Source organism: Oncorhynchus keta, chromosome 8 (assembly GCF_023373465.1).
Source record: "Oncorhynchus keta strain PuntledgeMale-10-30-2019 chromosome 8, Oket_V2, whole genome shotgun sequence".
Taxonomy (NCBI): Eukaryota; Metazoa; Chordata; class Actinopteri; order Salmoniformes; family Salmonidae; genus Oncorhynchus; species Oncorhynchus keta.
The window spans coordinates 44,266,327-44,291,837 of NC_068428.1; the positions used below are offsets into that span (position 1 = coordinate 44,266,327).

Genomic DNA, 25,511 nt, shown 5'->3' on the forward strand with positions numbered 1-25,511 from the left:
ATTCCTCAGCCCAACGCCACAGCCCAACCATCAGCCCATTAACTTCCACTTGTCTCCAACTCCACATCCCATTCCTCAGCCCAACCCTCATCCCATTCCTCAGCCCAACCCTCAGCCCATTAACTCCCACTTGTCTCCAACTCCACATCCCAACCCTCAGCCCATTAACTCCCACTTGTCTCCAACTCCACATCCCAACCCTCATCCCAACCCTCAGCCCATTCCTCAGCCCAACCCTCATCCCAACCCTCAGCCCAACCCCACATCCCAACCCTCAGCCCAACCCACATTCCAACCCTCAGCCCAACCCTCATCCCAACCCTCAGCCCATTCCTCATCCCATTCCTCAGCCCAACGCCACAGCCCAACCCTCATCCCAACCCTCATCCCAACCCTCAGCCCAACGCCACAGCCCAACCCTCATCCCAACCCTCAGCCCAACCCAGCCCAACGCCACAGCCCAACCCTCATCCTAACCCCACAGCCTAACCCTCAGCCCAACCCTCATCCCAACCCTCAGCCCATTAACTCCCACTTGTCTCCAACCCACATCCCAACCCAACCCTCATCCCAACCCTCATCCCATTCCTCAGCCCAACCCTCAGCCCAACCCTCAGGCCAACCCTCAGCCCAACCCTCAGCCCATTAACTCCCACTTGTCTCCAATGCCACATCCCAACCCAACCCTCATCCCAACCCTCATCCCATTCCTCAGCCCAACCCTCAGCCCAACCCTCAGCCCAACCCTCAGCCCAACCCTCAGCCCAAACCCTCAGCCCAACCCTCAGCCCAACCCTCATCCCAACCCTCAGCCCAACCCTCAGCCCAACCCTCAGCCCAACCCTCAGCCCAACCCTCAGCCCAACCTTCAGCCCAACCCTCAGCATGTATCTTTTGAACAGTTGCATTTTTTTACACCTTTATTTAACTAGGCAAGTAAGTTCAAGAACAAATTCTCATTTACAATGACGGCCTGGGAACAGTGCCTTGTTCAGGGGCAGAACGACAGATTTTTACCTTGTCAGCTCGGTGATTCGATCTTGCAATCTTTCGGTTACTAGTCCAATGCTCTAACCTGCCGCCCATCTATTCTGCGATGTTTAACATACAACTTGAATCTGTCTAATTGAACAGAATCCACAGATTGAGAGTTGAAGATAAATACTTTTATTAAGAGTATTAGTATATTAGTAATTGGATGTCATAAGGTGAATGCACCAATTTGTAAGTCGCTCTGGATAAGCGTCTGCTAAATGACTTAAATGTAAATGTAAATGTAATTGACTGAACCGTTCTCTCCAGATCTCCCAACAGTACTATTACTTGGGTCAATTTTAGATCAATGCTATGCATTTTCAGCCATTCCTGAACCTGAGACCAGAAACAGGCTACCTGAGGGCAATACCAAAATAAATGGTCTATTGATTCTGTATCCTCACAACAAAAATCTGCAGAGCTTTGATGATTTTATGCCCCAAATATTTGTTGGTGGCAATAATTCTGTACAGTAAAAGCACAAAATCTTGCGTTGTTTTATACACTGCTCAAAATAATTAAGGGAACACTAAAATAACACATCCTAGATCTGAATGAATGAAATATTCTTAAGTGTTCCCTTTATTTTTTTGAGCAGTGTACATCAACTCATATACCCTGTTCCATGGAATCGGTAAATCTAAAATCTCTTCCCTACTATTTTGCAATCTGTATGGCACAGTTGTCAACATCCTGGTCCTCAAATGAAACTGGTCTACTTTCCTATTTATGTCATTTTTATTCCTCTGCCAGTTCTTTATCCTATAGTTCCTATAATCCAATTTCATCCCCCTGAAAAGATACAACAAATATTATGGTTGAACTCAAATGTACTGGTTGATAGTTCCTCCTCCCGCTGCCACCTGCCTCCTCAATCTTGGATTGAGCAGACCTTCCCATACAATTCTGATAACTCCACGAAAAACAACTCTACTACTCCAATTAAAAATGTCATTTAAAAAACAAAATATCCTTTTCAAACTTTCTAGAAAACACGTATATTATCAACCAGTACATTTGAGTTCAACCATAATATTTGTTGTATCTTTTCAGGGGGATGAAATTGGATTTGTTACCAGCTCTGCAAAAATGCTTGTTTGAAAAAAAGAGATACTTTGAAAAAGGTTTCATTTTCAATGAATGGAGAATGAGACATGGCAATCTGCACAAAGACAAAGAGGCCATTTTTAAACAATGGAATTCATTAGTAATCTACTGGAGAACCATTTTGGGTTCTAGTAAAACTTTTGTATCAATGAAGCTTTTAGAGAGAGGTTAATGGGATTTTTATATTTAATCACCTCAACCCACCCAGTTCATATTCATTATATAGACAGGCATGCGTTTATCTTGTCTGGTTTAGCATTCCAGATAAAGCTACATATTTCTTTTGCTCATATGATTTGAAAAAAGGAATCATTAAAAAAACATTTTTTTTTTTTTTTTTAATGTTTAAATCTTACTTCCTAATAGTCTTTTTTATGTCAGATGGCCGAGCACAATCATTATTTTCAGAACTATAGGCCTACTTTCAAAATATTTCTAACCTCGGACATTAGACATTGATCTACACTTGACGGTGTAATGTTCCTTGAGGGTGAGGAAAGATTGACAGACTTAAGGATTAAATGACCTTATAACCTTATGTTCCTAGCCCTAAGTAACTATCTCTACATCATCAAACCCACTGAATAAGTCATGGGGTGACCTCTGACTCTTAGGTCTCTATTGGAATCAATTACTTCTAACTAACTGTTTTAGAATGTTTTTCCAAAACGTTTTCACTGCCGTTGGACCAGACATCGTCAGACAACTGCTGTAATTATCATTTCTGGAAAAGGCTTAAAAACAAAAAAGTTAAATAATAAAATGGAAAATATAAAACAAAGGTTACAATGCAGGTCATGTGACATGAATACACCAATACACAAGGCCCTAAGTATAATACAAGCAGAAAGGGTCACTGTTGTTGTGACTCACATGGCTTTTTGGCCGGAGGGGGGAGTGTCAGGCCTAGATAGGCCCCGTTCTCCGTGTCCCCCATTCTCCTCTTGTACTTCTGTCTTCCGCCCCTCACGCGATCCAGACGCACACCTGGAAATAAACCACGGGACAACAAGATCACGTTCCCAACAAAACATGAGATTCGTGATTTATTGCAACAAACAAAAATTGACAAAGATGATAATATAATACACCAGATGAAGTAGTAGTATGTACACAGATCATCTTCTGTTGGGGTAGTTAGACTATATACTGTAATGTGTACTGATAGTGTTATGTTGCTGTAAAGTCAAGCCTCTGAACCCATCAATGAGAGCGTTATAAAGCTCTGTCGGTCAATGTGTTTTTCCTTTGATGATGGCCAGCAGAGACCAGAGGGCTGCTTCCACTGAGCTGCATCAGTCAATGATTGGCGATGCATGTTAATCCTGTTCATCACTTCACTGGCTTGCTATCCTTCTTTTCTGTCCCTCTGACAGCTAGACTGGGCCACCACCAATATGACTCACAAACTCACTACCAAACACTCACTATTCACAAACTCACTACCAAACACTCACTACCAAACACTCACTATTCACAAACTCAATACCAAACACTCACTATTCACAAACTCACTACCAAACACTCACTACTCAAACTCACTACTCACAAACTCACTACCAAACACTCACTATTCACAAACTCACTACCACACACTCACTATTCACAAACTCACTACCAAACACTCACTATTCACAAACTCACTACCAAACACTCACTATTCACAAACTCACTACCAAACACTCACTATTCACAAACTCACTACCAAACACTCACTACTCAAACTCACTATTCACAAACTCACTACCAAACACTCACTATTCACAAACTCAATACCAAACACTCACTATTCACAAACTCACTACCAAACACTCACTACTCAAACTCACTACTCACAAACTCACTACCAAACACTCACTACTCACAAACTCACTACCAAACACTCACTATTCACAAACTCACTACCAAACACTCACTACTCACAAACTCACTACCAAACACCCACTATTCACAAACTCACTACCAAACACTCACTAAAACTCACTACTCAAACACTCAAACACCCACTATTCACAAACTCACTACCAAACACTCACTATTCACAAACTCACTACCAAACACTCACTAAAAACTCACTACCAAACACTCACTATTCACAAACTCACTACCAAACACTCACTATTCACAAACTCACTACCAAACACTCACTATTCACAAACTCACTACCAAACACTCACTACTCAAACTCACTATTCACAAACTCACTACCAAACACTCACTATTCACAAACTCAATACCAAACACTCACTATTCACAAACTCACTACCAAACACTCACTACTCAAACTCACTACTCACAAACTCACTACCAAACACTCACTACTCACAAACTCACTACCAAACACTCACTACTCACAAACTCACTACCAAACACTCACTATTCACAAACTCACTACCAAACACTCACTACTCACAAACTCACTACCAAACACCCACTATTCACAAACTCACTACCAAACACTCACTATTCACAAACTCACTACCAAACACTCACTACTCACAAACTCACTACCAAACACTCACTATTCACAAACTCACTACCAAACACTCACTACTCACAAACTCACTACCAAACACTCACTATTCACAAACTCACTACCAAACACTCACTATTCACAAACTCACTACCAAACACTCACTATTCACAAACTCACTACCAAACACTCACTATTCACAAACTCACTACCACACACTCACTACTCAAACTCACTACCAAACACTCACTATTCACAAACTCACTACCAAACACTCACTACTCACAAACTCACTACCAAACACTCACTACTCACAAACTCACTACCAAACACTCACTATTCACAAACTCACTACCAAACACTCACTATTCACAAACTCACTACCAAACACTCACTACTCAAACTCAATACCAAACACTCACTATTCACAAACTCACTACCAAACACTCACTACTCACAAACTCACTACCAAACACTCACTACTCACAAACTCACTACCAAACACTCACTATTCACAAACTCACTACCAAACACTCACTACTCAAACTCACTACTCACAAACTCACTACCAAACACTCACTACTCAAACTCACTACTCACAAACTCAATACCACACACTCACTATTCACAAACTCAATACCAAACACTCACTATTCACAAACTCAATACCAAACACTCACTACTCACAAACTCACTACCAAACACTCACTACTCAAACTCACTACCAAACACTGACTACGCAAACTCACTACCAAACACTCACTATTCACAAACTCACTACCAAACACTCACTATTCACAAACTCACTACCAAACACTCACTATTCACAAACTCAATACCAAACACTCACTACTCACAAACTCACTACCAAACACTCACTATTCACAAACTCACTACCAAACACTCACTACTCACAAACTCACTACCAAACACTCACTATTCACAAACTCACTACCAAACACTCACTACTCAAACTCACTACCAACCACTCACTATTCACAAACTCACTACCAAACACTCACTACTCACAAACTCACTACCAAACACTCACTACTCAAACTCACTACTCACAAACTCACTACCAAACACTCACTACTCAAACTCACTACTCACAAACTCAATACCACACACTCACTATTCACAAACTCAATACCAAACACTCACTATTCACAAACTCACTACCAAACACTCACTACTCAAACTCACTACCAAACACTCACTACTCAAACTCACTACCAAACACTCACTACTCAAACTCACTACCAAACACTCACTATTCACAAACTCAATACCAAACACTCACTACTCACAAACTCACTACCAAACACTCACTATTCACAAACTCAATACCAAACACTCACTATTCACAAACTCACTACCAAACACTCACTACTCAAACTCACTACCAAACACTCACTATTCACAAACTCAATACCACACACTCACTATTCACAAACTCACTACCAAACACTCACTATTCACAAACTCACTACTAAACACTCACTATTCACAAACTCACTACCAAACACTCACTACTCAAACTCACTACCAAACACTCACTATTCACAAACTCAATACCACACACTCACTATTCACAAACTCACTACCAAACACTCACTACTCAAACTCACTACCAAACACTCACTATTCACAAACTCACTACCAAACACTCACTACTCAAACTCACTACCAAACACTCACTATTCACAAACTTACTACCAAACACTCACTATTCACAAACTCAATACCACACACTCACTATTCACAAACTCAATACCAAACACTCACTATTCACAAACTCACTACCAAACACTCACTACTCACAAACTCACTACCAAACACTCACTATTCACAAACTCACTACCAAACACTCACTACTCACAAACTCACTGGGTCAGAATGAGTCAGAGTAATTTGGTGGGTATTGCTAAAACGGGTAATCGATCTCATGATAGAGGAGGTTCGTCATCTAGGTTTTGTACTCATTTTACTATTTTTTGAACGAGCTGGATAATATCTTGCAACAACAAATAAACACACCGTCTGAAGCTCTCAGTCTCCATCTCATCTCATCCTAAACCAGTCTAGCAGGAACCACACAGAGTCCTGGTAGGTTCCAGAACCAGTCAAGCAGGAACCACACAGAGTCCTGGTAGGTTCCAGAACCAGTCTAGCAGGAACCACACAGAGTCCTGGTAGGTTCCAGAACCAGTCTAGCAGGAACCACACAGAGTCCTGGTAGGTTCCAGAACCAGTCTAGCAGGAACCACACAGAGTCCTGGTAGGTTCCAGAACCAGTCAAGCAGGAACCACACAGAGTCCTGGTAGGTTCCAGAACCAGTCAAGCAGGAACCACACAGAGTCCTGGTAGGTTCCAGAACCAGTCTAGCAGGAACCACACAGAGTCCTGGTAGGTTCCAGAACCAGTCAAGCAGGAACCACACAGAGTCCTGGTAGGTTCCAGAACCAGTCTATCAGGAACCACACAGAGTCCTGGTAGGTTCCAGAACCAGTCAAGCAGGAACCACACAGAGTCCTGGTAGGTTCCAGAACCAGTCAAGCAGGAACCACACAGAGTCCTGGTAGGTTCCAGAACCAGTCTATCAGGAACCACACAGAGTCCTGGTAGGTTCCAGAACCAGTCTAGCAGGAACCACACAGACTCCTGGTAGGTTCCAGAACCAGTCTAGCAGGAACCACACAGAGTCCTGATAGGTTCCAGAACCAGTCTAGCAGGAACCACACAGACTCCTGGTAGGTTCCAGAACCAGTCTAGCAGGAACCACACAGAGTCCTGGTAGGTTCCAGAACCAGTCTAGCAGGAACCACACAGACTCCTGGTAGGTTCCAGAACCAGTCTAGCAGGAACCACACAGAGTCCTGGTAGGTTCCAGAACCAGTCTAGCAGGAACCACACAGACTCCTGGTAGGTTCCAGAACCAGTCTAGCAGGAACCACACAGACTCCTGGTAGGTTCCAGAACCATAGATTTGGAACACTGTAGCTTTTGCATTATGATGCTTATGACACTACAACATTCTATGGCAGCCATGTTAGATCCCCATTAACATGACATAGTTCAACAACGTTCTGTAACTGAATGTCTACAATTAGAACAATATTTTTAAAAAGATGCTACAACTCTCTAAAGACATGGTTCTGGTAGGTTCTACAGCCCATACAGTATGCGTCCTTACCTGGTGTCAAGACATTGTTGACCATTTGTCTTTATAAGTACATAGCTGAACAATAAAAAGGCTAATAATGTCCATTTAGCCCCGACACAGATATACCGTAAGCTTACCTGACACGTCAGGAAAAAAACATGTCTTTTTCTTTTCCAAGTAAACACGGCAGAGTTCATTTTTTAAAAATTGTCGAAGTGGCTTTACTAACTACGTTACTGGTTTCCCGGACAAGTAATTTAGCTAACCGTAATAAGGTTTATAGTATTGTGATCGTTCAGTTATATTTTTCCAATCACACGGGGAGAACGAAAACATTGAACTAGTAAAACAAGTTATCTGTACCAAGGCTGATCTTTTGTTTCACTGGATACGGAGCAATGAAAGCTATAAAACACCTTCCTTCTCACCTTTAACCTTGTATGCACAGACGGGCCGGGAAAACAGCGTTTCAGTGGACAATACCAGTCGAATTAAGTTGTGGGATTTTTGTATAAAATTCTTTGATTCCCTTTTAGAAACAAAAGGGGTTTAAGGTTCCATCTTTCAATCTCCTGATGACACCACCAACTATCCACTAACCTAATTACCCATGATTCTCCGGGGGTGGGGGGACCGGTTGGTTCTTCCCAGCAAACATTCTGTGATGCCTGGAAGGTCTGGGCTAAATCGAGATCTGGAGCTTTCCATTTGTTCGTCTTAATCAATCAATAAGGATGGTAAATAGACGTCTCCTTCTTTCCTTCTTGTTCTTTGAAGAAGAGATGTGTTGTTAATTAGTTGGGCTGGTAATGTCTGGGAGTTTTAAACAAACCGTTCTGAGCTGTGTTGTTAATTAGTAGGGCTGGTAATGTCTGGGAGTTTTAAACAAACTGCTCAGAGATGTGTTGTTAATTAGTATTGCTGGTAATGTCTGGGAGTTTTACACAAACCGCTCAGAGATGTGTTGTTAATTTGTAGGGCTGGTAATGTCTGGGAGTTTTAAACAAACCGCTCAGAGATGTGTTGTTAATTAGTAGGGCTGGTAATGTCTGGGAGTTTTAAACAAACCGTTCTGAGCTGTGTTGTTAATTAGTAGGGCTGGTAATGTCTGGGAGTTTTAAACAAACCGTTCTGAGCTGTGTTGTTAATTAGTAGGGCTGGTAATGTCTGGGAGTTTTAAACAAACCGTTCTGAGCTGTGTTGTTAATTAGTAGGGCTGGTAATGTCTGGGAGTTTTAAACAAACTGCTCAGAGATGTGTTGTTAATTAGTAGGGCTGGTGATGTCTGGGAGTTTTAAACAAACTGCTCAGAGATGTGTTGTTAATTAGTAGGGCTGGTAATGTCTGGGAGTTTTAAACAAACCGCTCAGAGATGTGTTGTTAATTAGTAGGGCTGGTAATGTCTGGGAGTTTTAAACAAACCGTTCTGAGCTGTGTTGTTAATTAGTAGGGCTGGTAATGTCTGGGAGTTTTAAACAAACCGTTCTGAGCTGTGTTGTTAATTAGTAGGGCTGGTAATGTCTGGGAGTTTTAAACAAACCGTTCTGAGCTGTGTTGTTAATTAGTAGGGCTGGTAATGTCTGGGAGTTTTAAACAAACCGTTCTGTGCTGTGTTGTTAATTAGTAGGGCTGGTAATGTCTGGGAGTTTTAAACAAACCGTTCTGAGCTGTGTTGTTAATTAGTAGGGCTGGTAATGTCTGGGAGTTTTAAACAAACTGCTCAGAGATGTGTTGTTAATTAGTAGGGCTGGTGATGTCTGGGAGTTTTAAACAAACTGCTCAGAGATGTGTTGTTAATTAGTAGGGCTGGTAATGTCTGGGAGTTTTAAACAAACCGTTCTGAGCTGTGTTGTTAATTAGTAGGGCTGGTAATGTCTGGGAGTTTTAAACAAACCGTTCTGAGATGTGTTGTTAATTAGTAGGGCTGGTAATGTCTGGGAGTTTTACACAAACTGCTCAGAGATGTGTTGTTAATTAGTAGGGCTGGTAATGTCTGGGAGTTTTAAACAAACTGCTCAGAGATGTGTTGTTAATTAGTAGGGCTGGTGATGTCTGTTCAGTGTGTTCTTGTTTGCTCCATTACTCCAGCTAAATTGGGACTGAGGTTTCATTTAGAAAAGTCTATTCTAGGATACTATCTGGGGTACTTTGCTAAATGACCACATCGTTATTGACCTATAAACTATTGAGTAAAAAGGGTTGTGGCCACTAGGTTGTAAATAAGGTCATTTCATGGAACGATTAAACAGAGGAGTGTATCTAGAAAAGTGTATCTAGAAACGTGTATCTAGAAACGTGTATCTAGAAACGTGTATCTAGAAACGTGTATCCAGAAACGTTTATCTAGAAAAGTGTATCTATCAAAGTGTATCTAGAAACGTGTATGTAGAAAAGTGTATCTATCAAAGTGTATCTAGAAACATGTATCTAGAAAAGTGTATCGAGAAACATCCAGAGACGTGTTGCAAAGTTGATATTTTACCCTGTGAGCCTGATAGGTACAGATCTACCCCCCTTTTCACACCTGATAGGTACAGATCTACCCCCCTTTTCACACCTGATAGGTACAGATCTACCCCCCTTTTCACGCCTGATAGGTACAGATCTACCCCCCTTTTCACGCCTGATAGGTACAGATCTACCCCCTTTTCAGGCCTGATAGGTACAGATCTACCCCCTCTTTTCACGCCTGATAGGTACAGATCTACCCCCTTTTCAGGCCTGATAGGTACAGATCTACCCCCTCTTTTCACGCCTGATAGGTACAGATCTACCCCCTTTTCAGGCCTGATAGGTACAGATCTACCCCCTTTTCACACCTGATAGGTACAGATCTACCCCCCTTTTCATGCCTGATAGGTACAGATCTACCCCCTTTTCACGCCTGATAGGTACAGATCTACCCCCTTTTCACACCTGATAGGTACAGATCTACCCCCTTTTCACGCCTGATAGGTACAGATCTACCCCCTTTTCACACCTGATAGGTACAGATCTACCCCCTTTTCACGCCTGATAGGTACAGATCTACCCCCCTTTTCACACCTGATAGGTACAGATCTACCCCCCTTTTCACACCTGATAGGTACAGATCTACCCCCTTTTCACGCCTGATAGGTACAGATCTACCCCCTTTTCACACCTGATAGGTACAGATCTACCCCCTTTTCACGCCTGATAGGTACAGATCTACCCCCTTTTCACGCCTGATAGGTACAGATCTACCCCCTTTTCACGCCTGATAGGTACAGATCTACCCCCTTTTCACACCTGATAGGTACAGATCTACCCCCTTTTCACACCTGATAGGTACAGATCTACCCCCTTTTCACACCTGATAGGTACAGATCTACCCCCTCTTTTCACACCTGATAGGTACAGATCTACCCCTTTTCACACCTGATAGGTACAGATCTACCCCCTTTTCACACCTGATAGGTACAGATCTACCCCCTTTTCATGCCTGATAGGTACAGATCTACCCCCTTTTCATGCCTGATAGGTACAGATCTACCCCCTTTTCACACCTGATAGGTACAGATCTACCCCCTTTTCACACCTGATAGGTACAGATCTACCCCCCTTTTCACGCCTGATAGGTACAGATCTACCCCCCTTTTCACGCCTGATAGGTACAGATCTACCCCCCTTTTCACGCCTGATAGGTACAGATCTACCCCCCTTTTCACACCTGATAGGTACAGATCTACCCCCCTTTTCACGCCTGATAGGTACAGATCTACCCCCCTTTTCACGCCTGATAGGTACAGATCTACCCCCCTTTTCACACCTGATAGGTACAGATCTACCCCCCTTTTCACACCTGATAGGTACAGATCTACCCCCCTTTTCACGCATGAATGCGCTCTGTCTGTCTGTCTGTCTGTCTGTCTGTCTGTCTGTCTGTCTGTCTGTCTGTCTCTCTCTCTCTCGATTTCTCGCTCTCTCTCATACGGAGAAGCACAAACAAACACATGCTCTGGGCCCAGTCACAATCATGCGACAGGAACTGGACCGTCCAACAGGTCCATAATTAGTAGGCCCTGACATGACATGAATAGCTTGGAGCTAAGCACCTTGCGTTGGAGGCCAGAGAGCAAGGAGAGAGTCTGATGCGTGTGGAGTCTGATTGTAGTTTGGCTGGATTATGTCCTATATCATGTGACAGGGTCCTGTACTGAGAACCACCTCTGTCATGTGACAGAGTCCTGTACTGAGAACCTCCTCTGTCATGTGACAGAGTCCTGTACTGAGAACCTCCTCTGTCATGTGACAGAGTCATGTACTGAGAACCTCCTCTGTCATGTGACAGGGTCCTGTACTGAGAACCTCCTCTGTCACGTGACTGGGTTCTGTACTGAGAACCTCCTCTGTCATGTGACAGGGTCCTGTACTGAGAACCTGACCACAACAGGACAGGTTGAGGGACGTGTGTGTGTGTTCATCTCTGTGGTTGTGACACCCTCTCCACGCATTCCCACTCCTTAGACCTGTAGCCCATTTAGGCTCAGACAACATTGTCCAGTTGGACTCAGTACCATAGTTTCAGACAATATACTCTAGTTGGAGTCAGTTCCGTAAAGTCAGACAATGGACTCTAGTTGGACTCAGTTCCGTAAAGTCAGACAATATACTCTAGTTGGACTCAGTACCGTAAAGTCAGACAATAGACTCTAGTTGGACTCAGTTCCGTAAAGTCAGACAATGGACTCTAGTTGGACTCAGTACCGTAAAGTCAGACAATAGACTCTAGTTGGACTCAGTTCCGTAAAGTCAGACAATAGACTCTAGTTGGACTCAGTACCGTAAAGTCAGACAATAGACTCTAGTTGGACTCAGTACCGTAAAGTCAGACAATGGACTCTAGTTGGACTCAGTACCGTAAAGTCAGACAATGGACTCTAGTTGGACTCAGTTCCGTAAAGTCAGACAATGGACTCTAGTTGGACTCAGTTCCGTAAAGTCAGACAATAGACTCTAGTTGGACTCAGTTCCGTAAAGTCAGACAATAGACTCTAGTTGGACTCAGTACCGTAAAGTCAGACAATAGACTCTAGTTGGACTCAGTACCGTAAAGTCAGACAATGGACTCTAGTTGGACTCAGTTCCGTAAAGTCAGACAATAGACTCTAGTTGGACTCAGTACCGTAAAGTCAGACAATATACTCTAGTTGGACTCAGTACCGTAAAGTCAGACAATAGACTCTAGTTGGACTCAGTTCCGTAAAGTCAGACAATAGACTCTAGTTGGACTCAGTTCCGTAAAGTCAGACAATGGACTCTAGTTGGACTCAGTTCCGTAAAGTCATGGTTAGGAGCTCAAATCATATTTTAAGCATTTAGCAACATCTTACAGTTATGGAGTCTAATGAAGTATGGATACCAAGGAGGGGGGAGAGAGGGGAGGTGGGGATAGGAGGAGGATGAGTTCCGAGAGGGGAGGTGGGGAGGAGAATAGAGGGGAGGTGGGGATGGGGAGAGAGTTCCGGGGATAGGAGACAATGGAGGGGAGGTGGGGGGTCAGTTCCGAGAAGGGGAGGTGGGGATAGGGGAGAAGGGGAGGTGATGGTTGAGATGGGAGAGAGGGGAGGTGGGAGGATGAGAGGGAGGTGGGGGTGAGATGGGAGAGAGGGGAGGTGGGGATAGGGGAGAGGAGGTGGTGGTTGAGATGGGAGGAGGAGGTGGGGATAGGAGGAGGATGAGAGGGGAGGTGGGGGTGAGATGGGAGATAGGGGAGGTGGGGATAGGGGAGAGAGGGGAGGTGGTGGTTGAGATGGGAGAGAGGGGAGGTGGGGATAGGAAGAGGGATGAGAGGGGAGGTGGGGGTGAGATGGGAGAGAGGGGAGGTGGGGATAGGAGGAGGATGAGAGGGGAGAGAGGGGAGGTGGAAATAGGGGAGAGGGGGAGGTGGTGAGATGGGAGAGAGGGGAGGTGGGGATAGGTGGAGGATGAGATGGGAGAGGGGAGGTGGGGATAGGAGAGGGGAGAGAGGGGAGGTGGGGGTGAGAGGGGAGAGGGGAGGTGGGAGAGGGGAGGTGGGGGTGAGATGGGAGAGAGGGGAGGTGGGGATAGGAGGAGGATGAGAAGGGAGAGGTGGGGGGGGAGAGAGGGGAGGTGAGATGGGAGAGAGGGGAGGTGGGGATAGGAGGAGGATGAGAGGGGAGAGGGGGAGGTGGGGATAGGAGAGGGAGAGAGGGAGGTGGGGATAGGGGAGAGAGGGGAGGTGGTGGTTGAGATGGGAGAGAGGGGAGGTGGGGATAGGAAGAGGATGAGAGGGGAGGTGGGGGGTGAGATGGGAGAGAGGGGAGGTGGGGATAGGAGGAGGATGAGAAGGGAGAGAGGGGAGGTGGAAATAGGGGAGAGGGGGAGGTGGTGGGTGAGATGGGAGAGAGGGGAGGTGGGGATAGGTGGAGAATGAGATGGGAGAGAGGGGAGGTGGGGATAGGAGAGGGGAGAGAGGGGAGGTGGGGGTGAGAGGGGAGAGAGGGGAGGTGGGAGAGAGGGGAGGTGGGGGTGAGATGGGAGAGAGGGGAGGTGGGGATAGGAGGATGAGAAGGGGAGAGGGGAGGTGGGGATAGGGGAGAGAGGGGAGGTGGTGGGTGAGATGGGAGAGAGGGGAGGTGGGGATAGGAGGAGGATGGGGGAGAGAGGGAGGTGGGGATAGGAGAGGGAGAGAGAGGGGAGGTGGGGATAGGAGGGGAGGAGGTGGGGATAGGAGGAGGATGAGAAGGGAGAGGGGGAGGTGGGGGTGAGATGGGAGAGAGGGAGGTGGGGATAGGAGGAGGATGAGAGGGGAGAGAGGGGAGGTGGGGGTGAGAGGGGAGAGATGGGGATAGGAGGGGGTGAGGGGAGGTGGGGGGCGAGAGGGGAGGTGGGGATAGCAGAGGGGTGATAGGGGAGGTGGGGGTGAGAGGGGAGAGAGGGGAGGTGGGGATAGGAGGGGGTGGGGGAGAGGGAGGTGGGGGTGAGAGAGGAGGTGGGGATAGGAGAGGGGTGAGGGGAGAGGGGAGGTGGGGGTGAGAGGGGAGGTGGGGATAGGAGAGGGAGAGAGGGGAGGTGGGGGGTGAGATGGGAGAGAGGGGAGGTGGGGGTGAGATGGGAGAGAGGGGAGGTGGGGGTGAGAGGGGAGATGGGGGAAGGTGGGAGGGGGAGGGGCATAGCGATGAGCTCAGCTAAGTCTATGTGTGATGTGTTCATATAGAACCATCTTTAGGTCATTTGTCCCCTGCCTTGCCTTTCATCTCAAAACAATATGGCCCCCGCAACCACGAAGTGTATTCTGTCAAAGTGACTGTCTTACACACGTCCTGGCGTTTGATACAAAGTATGTGTTTCTGAGTGTGTGTGTGTGTGTGTGTGTGTGTGTGTGTGTGTGTGTGTGTGTGTGTGTGTGTGTGTGTGTGTGTGTGTGTGTGTGTGTGTGTGTGTGTGTGTGTGTGTGTGTGTGCATCGGAAAGGGCACTATTTTGAGTCTCTCAACTGTCAGGCTGCTGGGGTCTATTTGTTTCTAGTGAACGTGTCAGAATGGGTGGGAAGGCTGGCAGGGCCAGAGGGAGCTTAGAGGAGCCAGACAGATGAGGAGCGCAGACCCCATTTCCATCCATCGTCCTGGCCTGCATGACAGTCAATGGCTTCGTTTCAAATGGGCCCTGCTCAAATGTAATGCATTATATCGGGAATAGGTTGTCATTATATCGGGAATAGGTTGTCATTATATCGGGAATAGGTTGTCGTTATATAGGGAATAGGTTGTCATTATATCGGGAATAGGTTGTCATTATATAGGGAATAGGTTGTCATTATATAGGGAATAGGTTGTCATTATATAGGGAATAGGTTGTCGTTATATAGGGAATAGGTTGTCATTATATAGGGAATAGGGGAATAGGTTGTCATTATATAGGGAATAGGTTGTCATTATATAGGGAATAGGTTGTCATTATATAGGGAATAGGTTGTCATTATATAGGGAATAGGTTGTCATTATATAGGGAATAGGTTGTCATTATATATGGAATAGGTTGTCATTATATAGGGAATAGGTTGTCATTATATAGGGAATAGGTTGTCATTATATATGGAATAGGTTGTCATTATATAGGGAATAGGTTGTCATTATATAGGGAATTGGTTGTCATTATATATGGAATAGGTTGTCATTATATAGGGAATAGGTTGTCATTATATAGGGAATAGGTTGTCATTATATAGGGAATAGGTTGTCATTATATAGGGAATAGGTTGTCATTATATAGGGAATAGGTTGTCATTATATAGGGAATAGGTTGTCATTATATAGGGAATAGGTTGTCATTATATAGGGAATAGGTTGTCATTATATGGGGAATAGGTTGTCATTATATGGGGAATAGGTTGTCATTATATATGGAATAGGTTGTCATTATATAGGGAATAGGTTGTCATTATATAGGGAATAGGTTGTCATTATATAGGGAATAGGTTGTCGTTATATAGGGAATAGGTTGTCGTTATATAGGGAATAGAATGTCATTATATAGGGAATAGGTTGTCATTATATAGGGAATAGGTTGTCATTATATAGGGAATAGGTTGTCATTATATCGGGAATAGGTTGTCATTATATAGGGAATAGGTTGTCGTTATATAGGGAATAGGTTGTCATTATATAGTGAATAGGTTGTCATTATATAGGGAATAGGTTGTCGTTATATAGGGAATAGGTTGTCATTATATAGGGAATAGGTTGTCATTATATAGGGAATAGGTTGTCGTTATATAGGGAATAGGTTGTCATTATATAGGGAATAGGTTGTCATTATATAGGGAATAGGTTGTCGTTATATAGGGAATAGGTTGTCGTTATATAGGGAATAGGTTGTCATTATATAGGGAATAGGTTGTCATTATATAGGAATAGGTTGTCATTATATAGGGAATAGGTTGTCATTATATAGGGAATAGGTTGTCATTATATAGGGAATAGGTTGTCATTATATAGGGAATAGGTTGTCATTATATAGGGAATAGGTTGTCATTATATAGGGAATAGGTTGTCATTATATAGGGAATAGGTTGTCATTATATAGGGAATAGGTTGTCATTATATAGGGAATAGGTTGTCATTATATAGGGAATAGGTTGTCATTATATAGGGAATAGGTTGTCATTATATAGGGAATAGGTTGTCATTATATAGGGAATAGGTTGTCATTATATAGGGAATAGGTTGTCATTATATAGGGAATAGGTTGTCATTATATAGGGAATAGGTTGTCATTATATAGGGAATAGGTTGTCATTATATAGGGAATAGGTTGTCATTATATAGGGAATAGGTTGTCATTATATAGGGAATAGGTTGTCATTATATAGGGAATAGGTTGTCATTATATAGGGAATAGGTTGTCATTATATAGGGAATAGGTTGTCATTATATGGGAATAGGTTGTCATTATATAGGAATAGGTTGTCATTATATAGGAATAGGTTGTCATTATATAGGGAATAGGTTGTCATTATATAGGGAATAGGTTGTCATTATATAGGGAATAGGTTGTCATTATATAGGGAATAGGTTGTCATTATATAGGGAATAGGTTGTCATTATATAGGGAATAGGTTGTCATTATATAGGGAATAGGTTGTCATTATATAGGGAATAGGTTGTCATTATATAGGGAATAGGTTGTCATTATATAGGGAATAGGTTGTCATTATATAGGGAATAGGTTGTCATTATATAGGGAATAGGTTGTCATTATATAGGAATAGGTTGTCATTATATAGGGAATAGGTTGTCATTATATAGGGAATAGGTTGTCATTATATAGGGAATAGGTTGTCATTATATAGGGAATAGGTTGTCATTATATAGGGAATAGGTTGTCATTATATAGGGAATAGGTTGTCATTATATAGGAATAGGTTGTCATTATATAGGGAATAGGTTGTCATTATATGGGGAATAGGTTGTCATTATATAGGGAATAGGTTGTCATTATATAGGGAATAGGTTGTCATTATATAGGGAATAGGTTGTCATTATATAGGGAATAGGTTGTCATTATATAGGGAATAGGTTGTCATTATATAGGGAATAGGTTGTCATTATATAGGGAATAGGTTGTCATTATATAGGGAATAGGTTGTCATTATATAGGGAATAGGTTGTCATTATATCGGGAATAGGTTGTCATTTATTTTCTAGGTTGTCATTTATTAGTATGGTCAGGTGTGATAGGGTGGGCAGTCTATTTTGTTTTTCTAGGGAATAGGTTGTCATTATATAGAATCAGGAATAGGTTGTCATTATATAGGAATAGGTTGTCACATTTATTGTTTTTGTTAGGTTGTTCATGTGTACCTTTACGGAATAGGTTGTCATTATATAGGAATAGGTCCTCTGATCCGTTTCGCCTCTCCTCTTCGGAAGAAGAGGAGGAAATTCATTACAGGAATAGGTTGTCATTATATAGGGAATAGGTTGTCATTATATAGGGAATAGGTTGTCATTATATAGGGAATAGGTTGTCATTATATAGGGAATAGGTTGTCATTATATAGGGAATAGGTTGTCATTATATAGGGAATAGGTTGTCATTATATAGGGAATAGGTTGTCATTATATAGGGAATAGGTTGTCATTATATATGGAATAGGTTGTCATTATATAGGGAATAGGTTGTCATTATATAGGGAATAGGTTGTCATTATATAGGGAATAGGTTGTCATTATATAGGGAATAGGTTGTCGTTATATAGGGAATAGGTTGTCATTATATAGGGAATAGGTTGTCATTATATAGGGAATAGGTTGTCATTATATAGGGAATAGGTTGTCATTATATCGGGAATAGGTTGTCATTATATAGGAATAGGTTGTCATTATATAGGGAATAGGTTGTCATTATATAGGGAATAGGTTGTCATTATATAGGAATAGGTTGTCATTATATCGGGAATAGGTTGTCGTTATATAGGGAATAGGTTGTCATTATATCGGGAATAGGTTGTCATTATATAGGGAATAGGTTGTCATTATATAGGGAATAGGTTGTCATTATATAGGGAATAGGTTGTCGTTATATCGGGAATAGGTTGTCGTTATATAGGGAATAGGTTGTCGTTATATAGGGAATAGGTTGTCGTTATATAGGGAATAGGTTGTCGTTATATCGGGAATAGGTTGTCATTATATAGGGAATAGGTTGTCATTATATAGGGAATAGGTTGTCATTATATAGGGAATAGGTTGTCATTATATAGGGAATAGGTTGTCATTATATAGGGAATAGGTTGTCATTATATAGGGAATAGGTTGTCATTATATCGGGAATTGTCACGTTCTGACCTTTATTTTCTGTGTTTTGTATTTAGTTAGTATGGTCAGGGCGTGAGTTGGGTGGGCAGTCTATGTTTGTTTTTCTAGGTTTTGGGAATTTCTATGTTTCGGCCTAGTATGGTTCTCAATCAGAGGCAGGTGTCATTAGTTGTCTCTGATTGAGAATCATACTTAGGTAGCCTGGGTTTCACTGTGTGTTTGTGGGTGATTGTTCCTGTCTCTGTGTGTTCACCAGATAGGACTGTTTTGAGTTTTCACATTTCTTGTTTTTGTTAGTTTGTTCATGTGTACCTTTACGTATTAAAAAGTACCATGGACAATTACCACGCCGCGTATTGGTCCTCTGATCCGTTTCGCCTCTCCTCTTCGGAAGAAGAGGAGGAAATTCATTACAGGAATAGGTTGTCATTATATAGGGAATAGGTTGTCATTATATAGGGAATAGGTTGTCATTATATAGGGAATAGGTTGTCGTTATATAGGGAATAGGTTGTCATTATATAGGGAATAGGTTGTCATTATATAGGGAATAGGTTGTCGTTATATAGGGAATAGGTTGTCGTTATATAGGGAATAGGTTGTCATTATATATGGAATAGTTTGTCATTATATCGGGAATAGGTTGTCATTATATAGGGAATAGGTTGTCGTTATATAGGGAATAGGTTGTCGTTATATAGGGAATAGGTTGTCGTTATATAGGGAATAGGTTGTCATTATATAGGGAATAGGTTGTCATTATATAGGGAATAGGTTGTCATTATATATGGAATAGTTTGTCATTATATCGGGAATAGGTTGTCATTATATAGGGAATAGGTTGTCATTATATAGGGAATAGGTTGTCGTTATATAGGGAATAGGTTGTCATTATATATGGAATAGGTTGTCATTATATCGGGAATAGGTTGTCGTTATATAGGGAATAGGTTGTCATTATATCGGGAATAGGTTGTCGTTATATAGGGAATAGGTTGTCATTATATAGGGAATAGGTTGTCGTTATATAGGGAATAGGTTGTCATTATATATGGAATAGGTTGTCATTATATATGGAATAGGTTGTCATTATATATGGAATAGGTTGTCATTATATAGGGAATAGGTTGTCATTATATATGGAATAGGTTGTCATTATATAGGGAATAGGTTTTCGTTATATAGGGAATAGGTTGTCATTATATATGGAATAGGTTGTCATTATATATGGAATAGGTTGTCATTATATAGGGAATAGGTTGTCATTATATATGGAATAGGTTGTCATTATATAGGGAATAGGTTGTCGTTATATAGGGAATAGGTTGTCATTATATATGGAATAGGTTGTCATTATATATGGAATAGGTTGTCATTATATATGGAATAGGTTGTCATTATATAGGGAATAGGTTGTCATTATATAGGGAATAGGTTGTCATTATATAGGGAATAGGTTGTCATTATATAGGGAATAGGTTGTCATTATATAGGGAATAGGTTGTCATTATATAGGGAATAGGTTGTCATTATATAGGGAATAGGTTGTCATTATATAGGGAATAGGTTGTCATTATATAGGGAATAGGTTGTCATTATATAGGGAATAGGTTGTCATTATATAGGATATAGGTTGTCATTATATATGGAATAGGTTGTCATTATATATGGAATAGGTTGTCATTATATAGGGAATAGGTTGTCATTATATAGGGAATAGGTTGTCATTATATAGGGAATAGGTTGTCATTATATAGGGAATAGGTTGTCATTATATAGGGAATAGGTTGTCATTATATAGGGAATAGGTTGTCATTATATATGGAATAGGTTGTCATTATATCGGGAATAGGTTGTCATTATATAGGGAATAGGTTGTCGTTATATAGGGAATAGGTTGTCGTTATATAGGGAATAGGTTGTCATTATATCGGGAATAGGTTGTCATTATATCGGGAATAGGTTGTCATTATATAGGGAATAGGTTGTCATTATATCGGGAATAGGTTGTCATTATATCGGGAATAGGTTGTCATTATATAGGGAATAGGTTGTCGTTATATATGGAATAGGTTGTCATTATATCAGATCAACCAAAGCGTGTGACAGCATCTGTTTAATCACAGGGGGCTGGTGGGAGGGGAGGTGAGCGAGGGACAGGATGGCCTCCCACCTGCTTCCCCAAACAGGCAAGACAAAGCCAGAGTTGTTCTCCCACGACAGTTCTGACAACCTTGTTTTACACTTTAGGTCCCACTCTCCATGTCCAGATGGAGCATTACCACGTGTGTGTTCACACTGCCAGGGTGTGTGTGTGTGTGTGTGTGTGTGTGTGTGTGTGTGTGTGTGTGTGTGGTGTTCACAGTCATGGTGTTGAGAACTGGTATTCAGTGTGATTGCGTGCTTGTATGTGTCTCTGTGTGTGTGTGTGTGTCTGTGTGTGTAAAGGGGTCAACACCTCCCTAAATCCCAGTCTTCAGAGGAACACATGTTAGCTGCTGTGTCTGCTCTATCACCTGTCACTGCAGTGAGGACAGGCCCAACCAGGCTGTGTGTGTGTGTGTGTGTGTGTGTGTGTGTGTGTGTGTGTGTGTGTGTGTGTGTGTGTGTGTGTGTGTGTGTGTGTGTGTGTGTGTGTGTGTGTGTGTGTGTGTGTGTGTGTGTGTGTGTGTGTGTGTGTGTGTGTGTGTGACAGGCCAAGTGCATGGTCGTTCAACACCCCTAAAGGCCACATAGATGCTGACCACTGTGTTGATGGACAGGCAGGTCTGTCTGTCCGTCCGTCCGTCTGTCTGTCTGTCGACCAATGAGAAGTAATAGCCTCGTCTGTGTTTTTTTCATACTCCTGCTATGAGTGTGCAGCTGTGAGTCGGAGCTTACATGCTTACTCTAAACTGCTTTTTTTTATCTTGCTATAGAAAAAGAGTAGTTCAGTGATCGGGCTAAAGTAAAGGAAGATATCAACATAGCTTGTTATCAGGAAGTGGGATTCAGAAACATTTGGGTGGATGTGGTGTAGGAGATCACAGACTCGGTGCAGAGACAGCATCAATGATTCTACAGCACACGATCTCACTGTATTGGTTCATCTATCGATCAGGAACTGGCTTGACAGAGTCTAGATATTGGATATTACTTTAATAACCTTCTGTGTTTGTGGCTGGAGGGAGAGAGAGAAAGAAAGAAGGAGAGAGAGATGGAGAGAGAGAGAGAGAGGGAGAGAGAGAAAGGAAGAAGGAGAGAGAGTTGGAGAGAGAGAGAGAGAGAGAGAGAGAGAGAGGAAGAGAGAGAGAGAGGAAGAGAGAGAGAAGGAGAGAGAGAGAGAGAGAGAGAGAGAGAGAGAGAGAGAGAGAGAGAGAGAGAGAGAGAGAGAGAGAGAGAGAGAAAGGAAGGAAGAAGGAGAGAGAGATGGAGAGAGAGAGAGAGAGAGAGAGAGAGAGAGAGAGAGAGAGAGAGGAAGGAAGAAGAAGAGAAAGAAGAAGGAGAGAGAGAGATGGAGAGAGAGAGAGAGAGAGAGAGAGAGAGAGAGAGAGAGAGAGAGAGAGAGAGAGAGAGAGAGAGAGAGAGAGAGAGAGAGAAAAATAAAGAAAGAGAGGGAGAGAGAGAGATGGGGAGAGAGAGTGTGAGGGGTGGGGAGAAAAAGGCCCCAATGTTATTCTGACATAAGCTACATATAGCTGGACTCCTGGTAGCTAAAGATAGCTGGTCTCCTGGTAGTACAGATATCTGGTCTTCTGGTCAGTACAGATAGCTGGTCTCCTGGTAGTACAGATAGCTGGTCTTCTGGTCAGTACAGATAGCTTGTCTCCTGTCAGATAGCTGGTCTTCTGGTCAGTACAGATAGCTGGTCTCCTTGGTAGTACAGATATCTGGTCTCCTGGTAGCTACAGATAGCTGGTCTCCTGGTCAGTACAGATAGCTGGTCTCCTGGTAGCTACAGATATCTGGTCTCCTGGTAGCTACAGATATCTGTTCTCCTGGTAGCTACAGATAGCTGGTCTCCTGGTAGCTACAGATATCTGGTCTCCTGGTAGCTACAGATATCTGGTCTCCTGGTAGCTACAGATAGCTGGTCTCCTGGTAGCTACAGATAGCTGGTCTCCTGGTAGCTACAGATAGCTGGCCGCCTGGCAATACCTCCTTGCAAGTTATAATTAAGTGACATATTTTCCATTGAGTCCCATGACCTTTTACCAGACTGAACTCTAGTGAACAAGGGAAGGACTGGACCCAGACATCGGCCCCGGCATTTCTTACACTAAGGCTCATTTCTTTCCTAGAGAGCCCCACACAGGCCCATTTTCCCACCTAGAGGCCCCCAATATAAGCCAAATAATGGTCATTTCGTGCCTAACCGCCAAGTTAGACAGGCCCCCTGGACTAAGAATAGACCAGCCCATCTGGCTTTTGCCCGAAATGCCCTATGGCCAGTCCGCCCCTGTCGGTCATCTCACAGACCAAACAAGGCTTCTGTTTATGGCGAACATGTTTCCGAGAAACTATTTCAATTGGACGATTTGAATTAATATTACAAAATGTTACAGTGAAACATCAAACAGATTATTGTTGTCAGAATAATTGTGACTTTTTTCCTAGTACTAACAGAAGCCTACATGGCCACGGGATTATTTATGGTGACAGTTAGACCCAAAACAGACACACATTACCTTCTCAGACTGTTAGCTGACACATTTAAAATGTTAGCCAACGTTCAGAAACTATTTCCCTTGTTTAACACACCTCAGGTCTGGCAGCACTCTGTCTGGCCCGCGATAGAAGTATTAGCAGCCTGATTTTCTAAGAAAGTCGTAATCTGTAATGTCCTCCATCCTCCATCGTCCTCATTGATTTTGTCCTTGTGTGCAACACACACAAAGGCACACACACACACACACAAGGTCGCACAAAACTATACACCCTTTCCTCACACACACACACACACACACACACACACACACACACACACACACACACACACACACACACACACACACACACACACACACACACACACACACACACACACACACACACACACACACACACACACACACACACACACACACACACACACACACACAACCACACACCTTCATTAAGGAGACTTGTTGGAAATGCAGGTACCGCTGGTCTCCTCATCAATTGAGCCCTACGTTTATTTACTGAATTTGATGAGGTTTTATAACAATCTCAGAGGATAGACACCACCCCCTGGTACCAACCACTAACAACTACTGTTGGAGACACCACCCCCTGGTACCGACCACTAACCACTACTGTTGGAGACACCACCCCCTGGTACCGACCACTAACCACTACTGTTGGAGACACCACCCCCTGGTACCAACCACTGACCACTACTGTTGGAGACACCACCCCCTGGTACCGACCACTAACCACTACTGTTGGAGACACCACCCCCTGGTACCGACCACTAACCACTACTGTTGGAGACACCACCCCCTGGTACCAACCACTGACCACTACTGTTGGAGACACCACCCCCTGGTACCAACCACTGACCACTACTGTTGGAGACACCACGCCCTGGTACCGACCACTAACCACTACTGTTGGAGACACCAGCCCCTGGTACCGACCACTAACAACTACTGTTGGAGACACCACCCCCTGGTAGCGACCACTAACCACTACTGTTGGAGACACCACCCCCTGGTACCGACCACTAACCACTACTGTTGGAGACACCACCCCCTGGTACTGACCACTAACCACTACTGTTGGAGACACCACCCCCTGGTATAGACCACTAACCACTACTGTTGGAGACACCACACCCTGGTACCGACCACTAACCACTACTGTTGGAGACACCACACCCTGGTAGCGACCACTAACCACTACTGTTGGAGACACCACACCCTGGTACCACCACCCACTACTGGTAGCCCACTAACCACTACTGTTGGAGACACACTACCGACCACTAACCACTACTGTTGGAGACACCACCCCCTGGTAGCGACCACTAACCACTACTGTTGGAGACACCAGCCCCTGGTACCGACCACTAACCACTACTGTTGGAGACACCATCCCCTGGTCCGGGCAGAAAGAGGAATGTGTGTGTGTCTTTCTCCCTCTGCTCTCTGTCTTTCACTTCCTTTCAATACATGGGCTTTGTTCAAGTCAGTCAAGAGGTTTAATGTTTCCTAGAATGCTAGAACCCAAGCACCTGACCCTTTAAAAATCAGATCCCCTGCTTACCTTTAGAGCAGAAGCTTATACCAAACCTCTTGGTGGAAATATATTAAATACATCATCACCGATATCTTTTCTCATACGTTCTCTCATCACCGTGGAGGTCAGTGATTATTTCACACTGAAAGTAATTAAGCTACACTAAAGCTTCCCTTTAAGAAAAATCTTGTTTTACTTAATTAACTAAAGTTAGTTTGACAAAAAG

At 43.2% G+C, this 25,511-nt stretch overlaps 1 protein-coding gene across 2 annotated transcripts in view; it reads right to left on the reverse strand.

The window, feature by feature from the left end:
- The window catches only part of LOC118381769 (steroid hormone receptor ERR2), a 127,453-nt gene that overhangs the window by 20,463 nt on the left and 81,479 nt on the right, over positions 1–25,511 (reverse strand). For both annotated transcript variants that reach the window (XM_052524392.1, XM_052524391.1), the window contains one exon: positions 3,016–3,129. In XM_052524392.1, the coding sequence (XP_052380352.1) occupies positions 3,016–3,129 (114 nt within the window). The remainder of the gene's footprint in view (positions 1–3,015; positions 3,130–25,511) is intronic.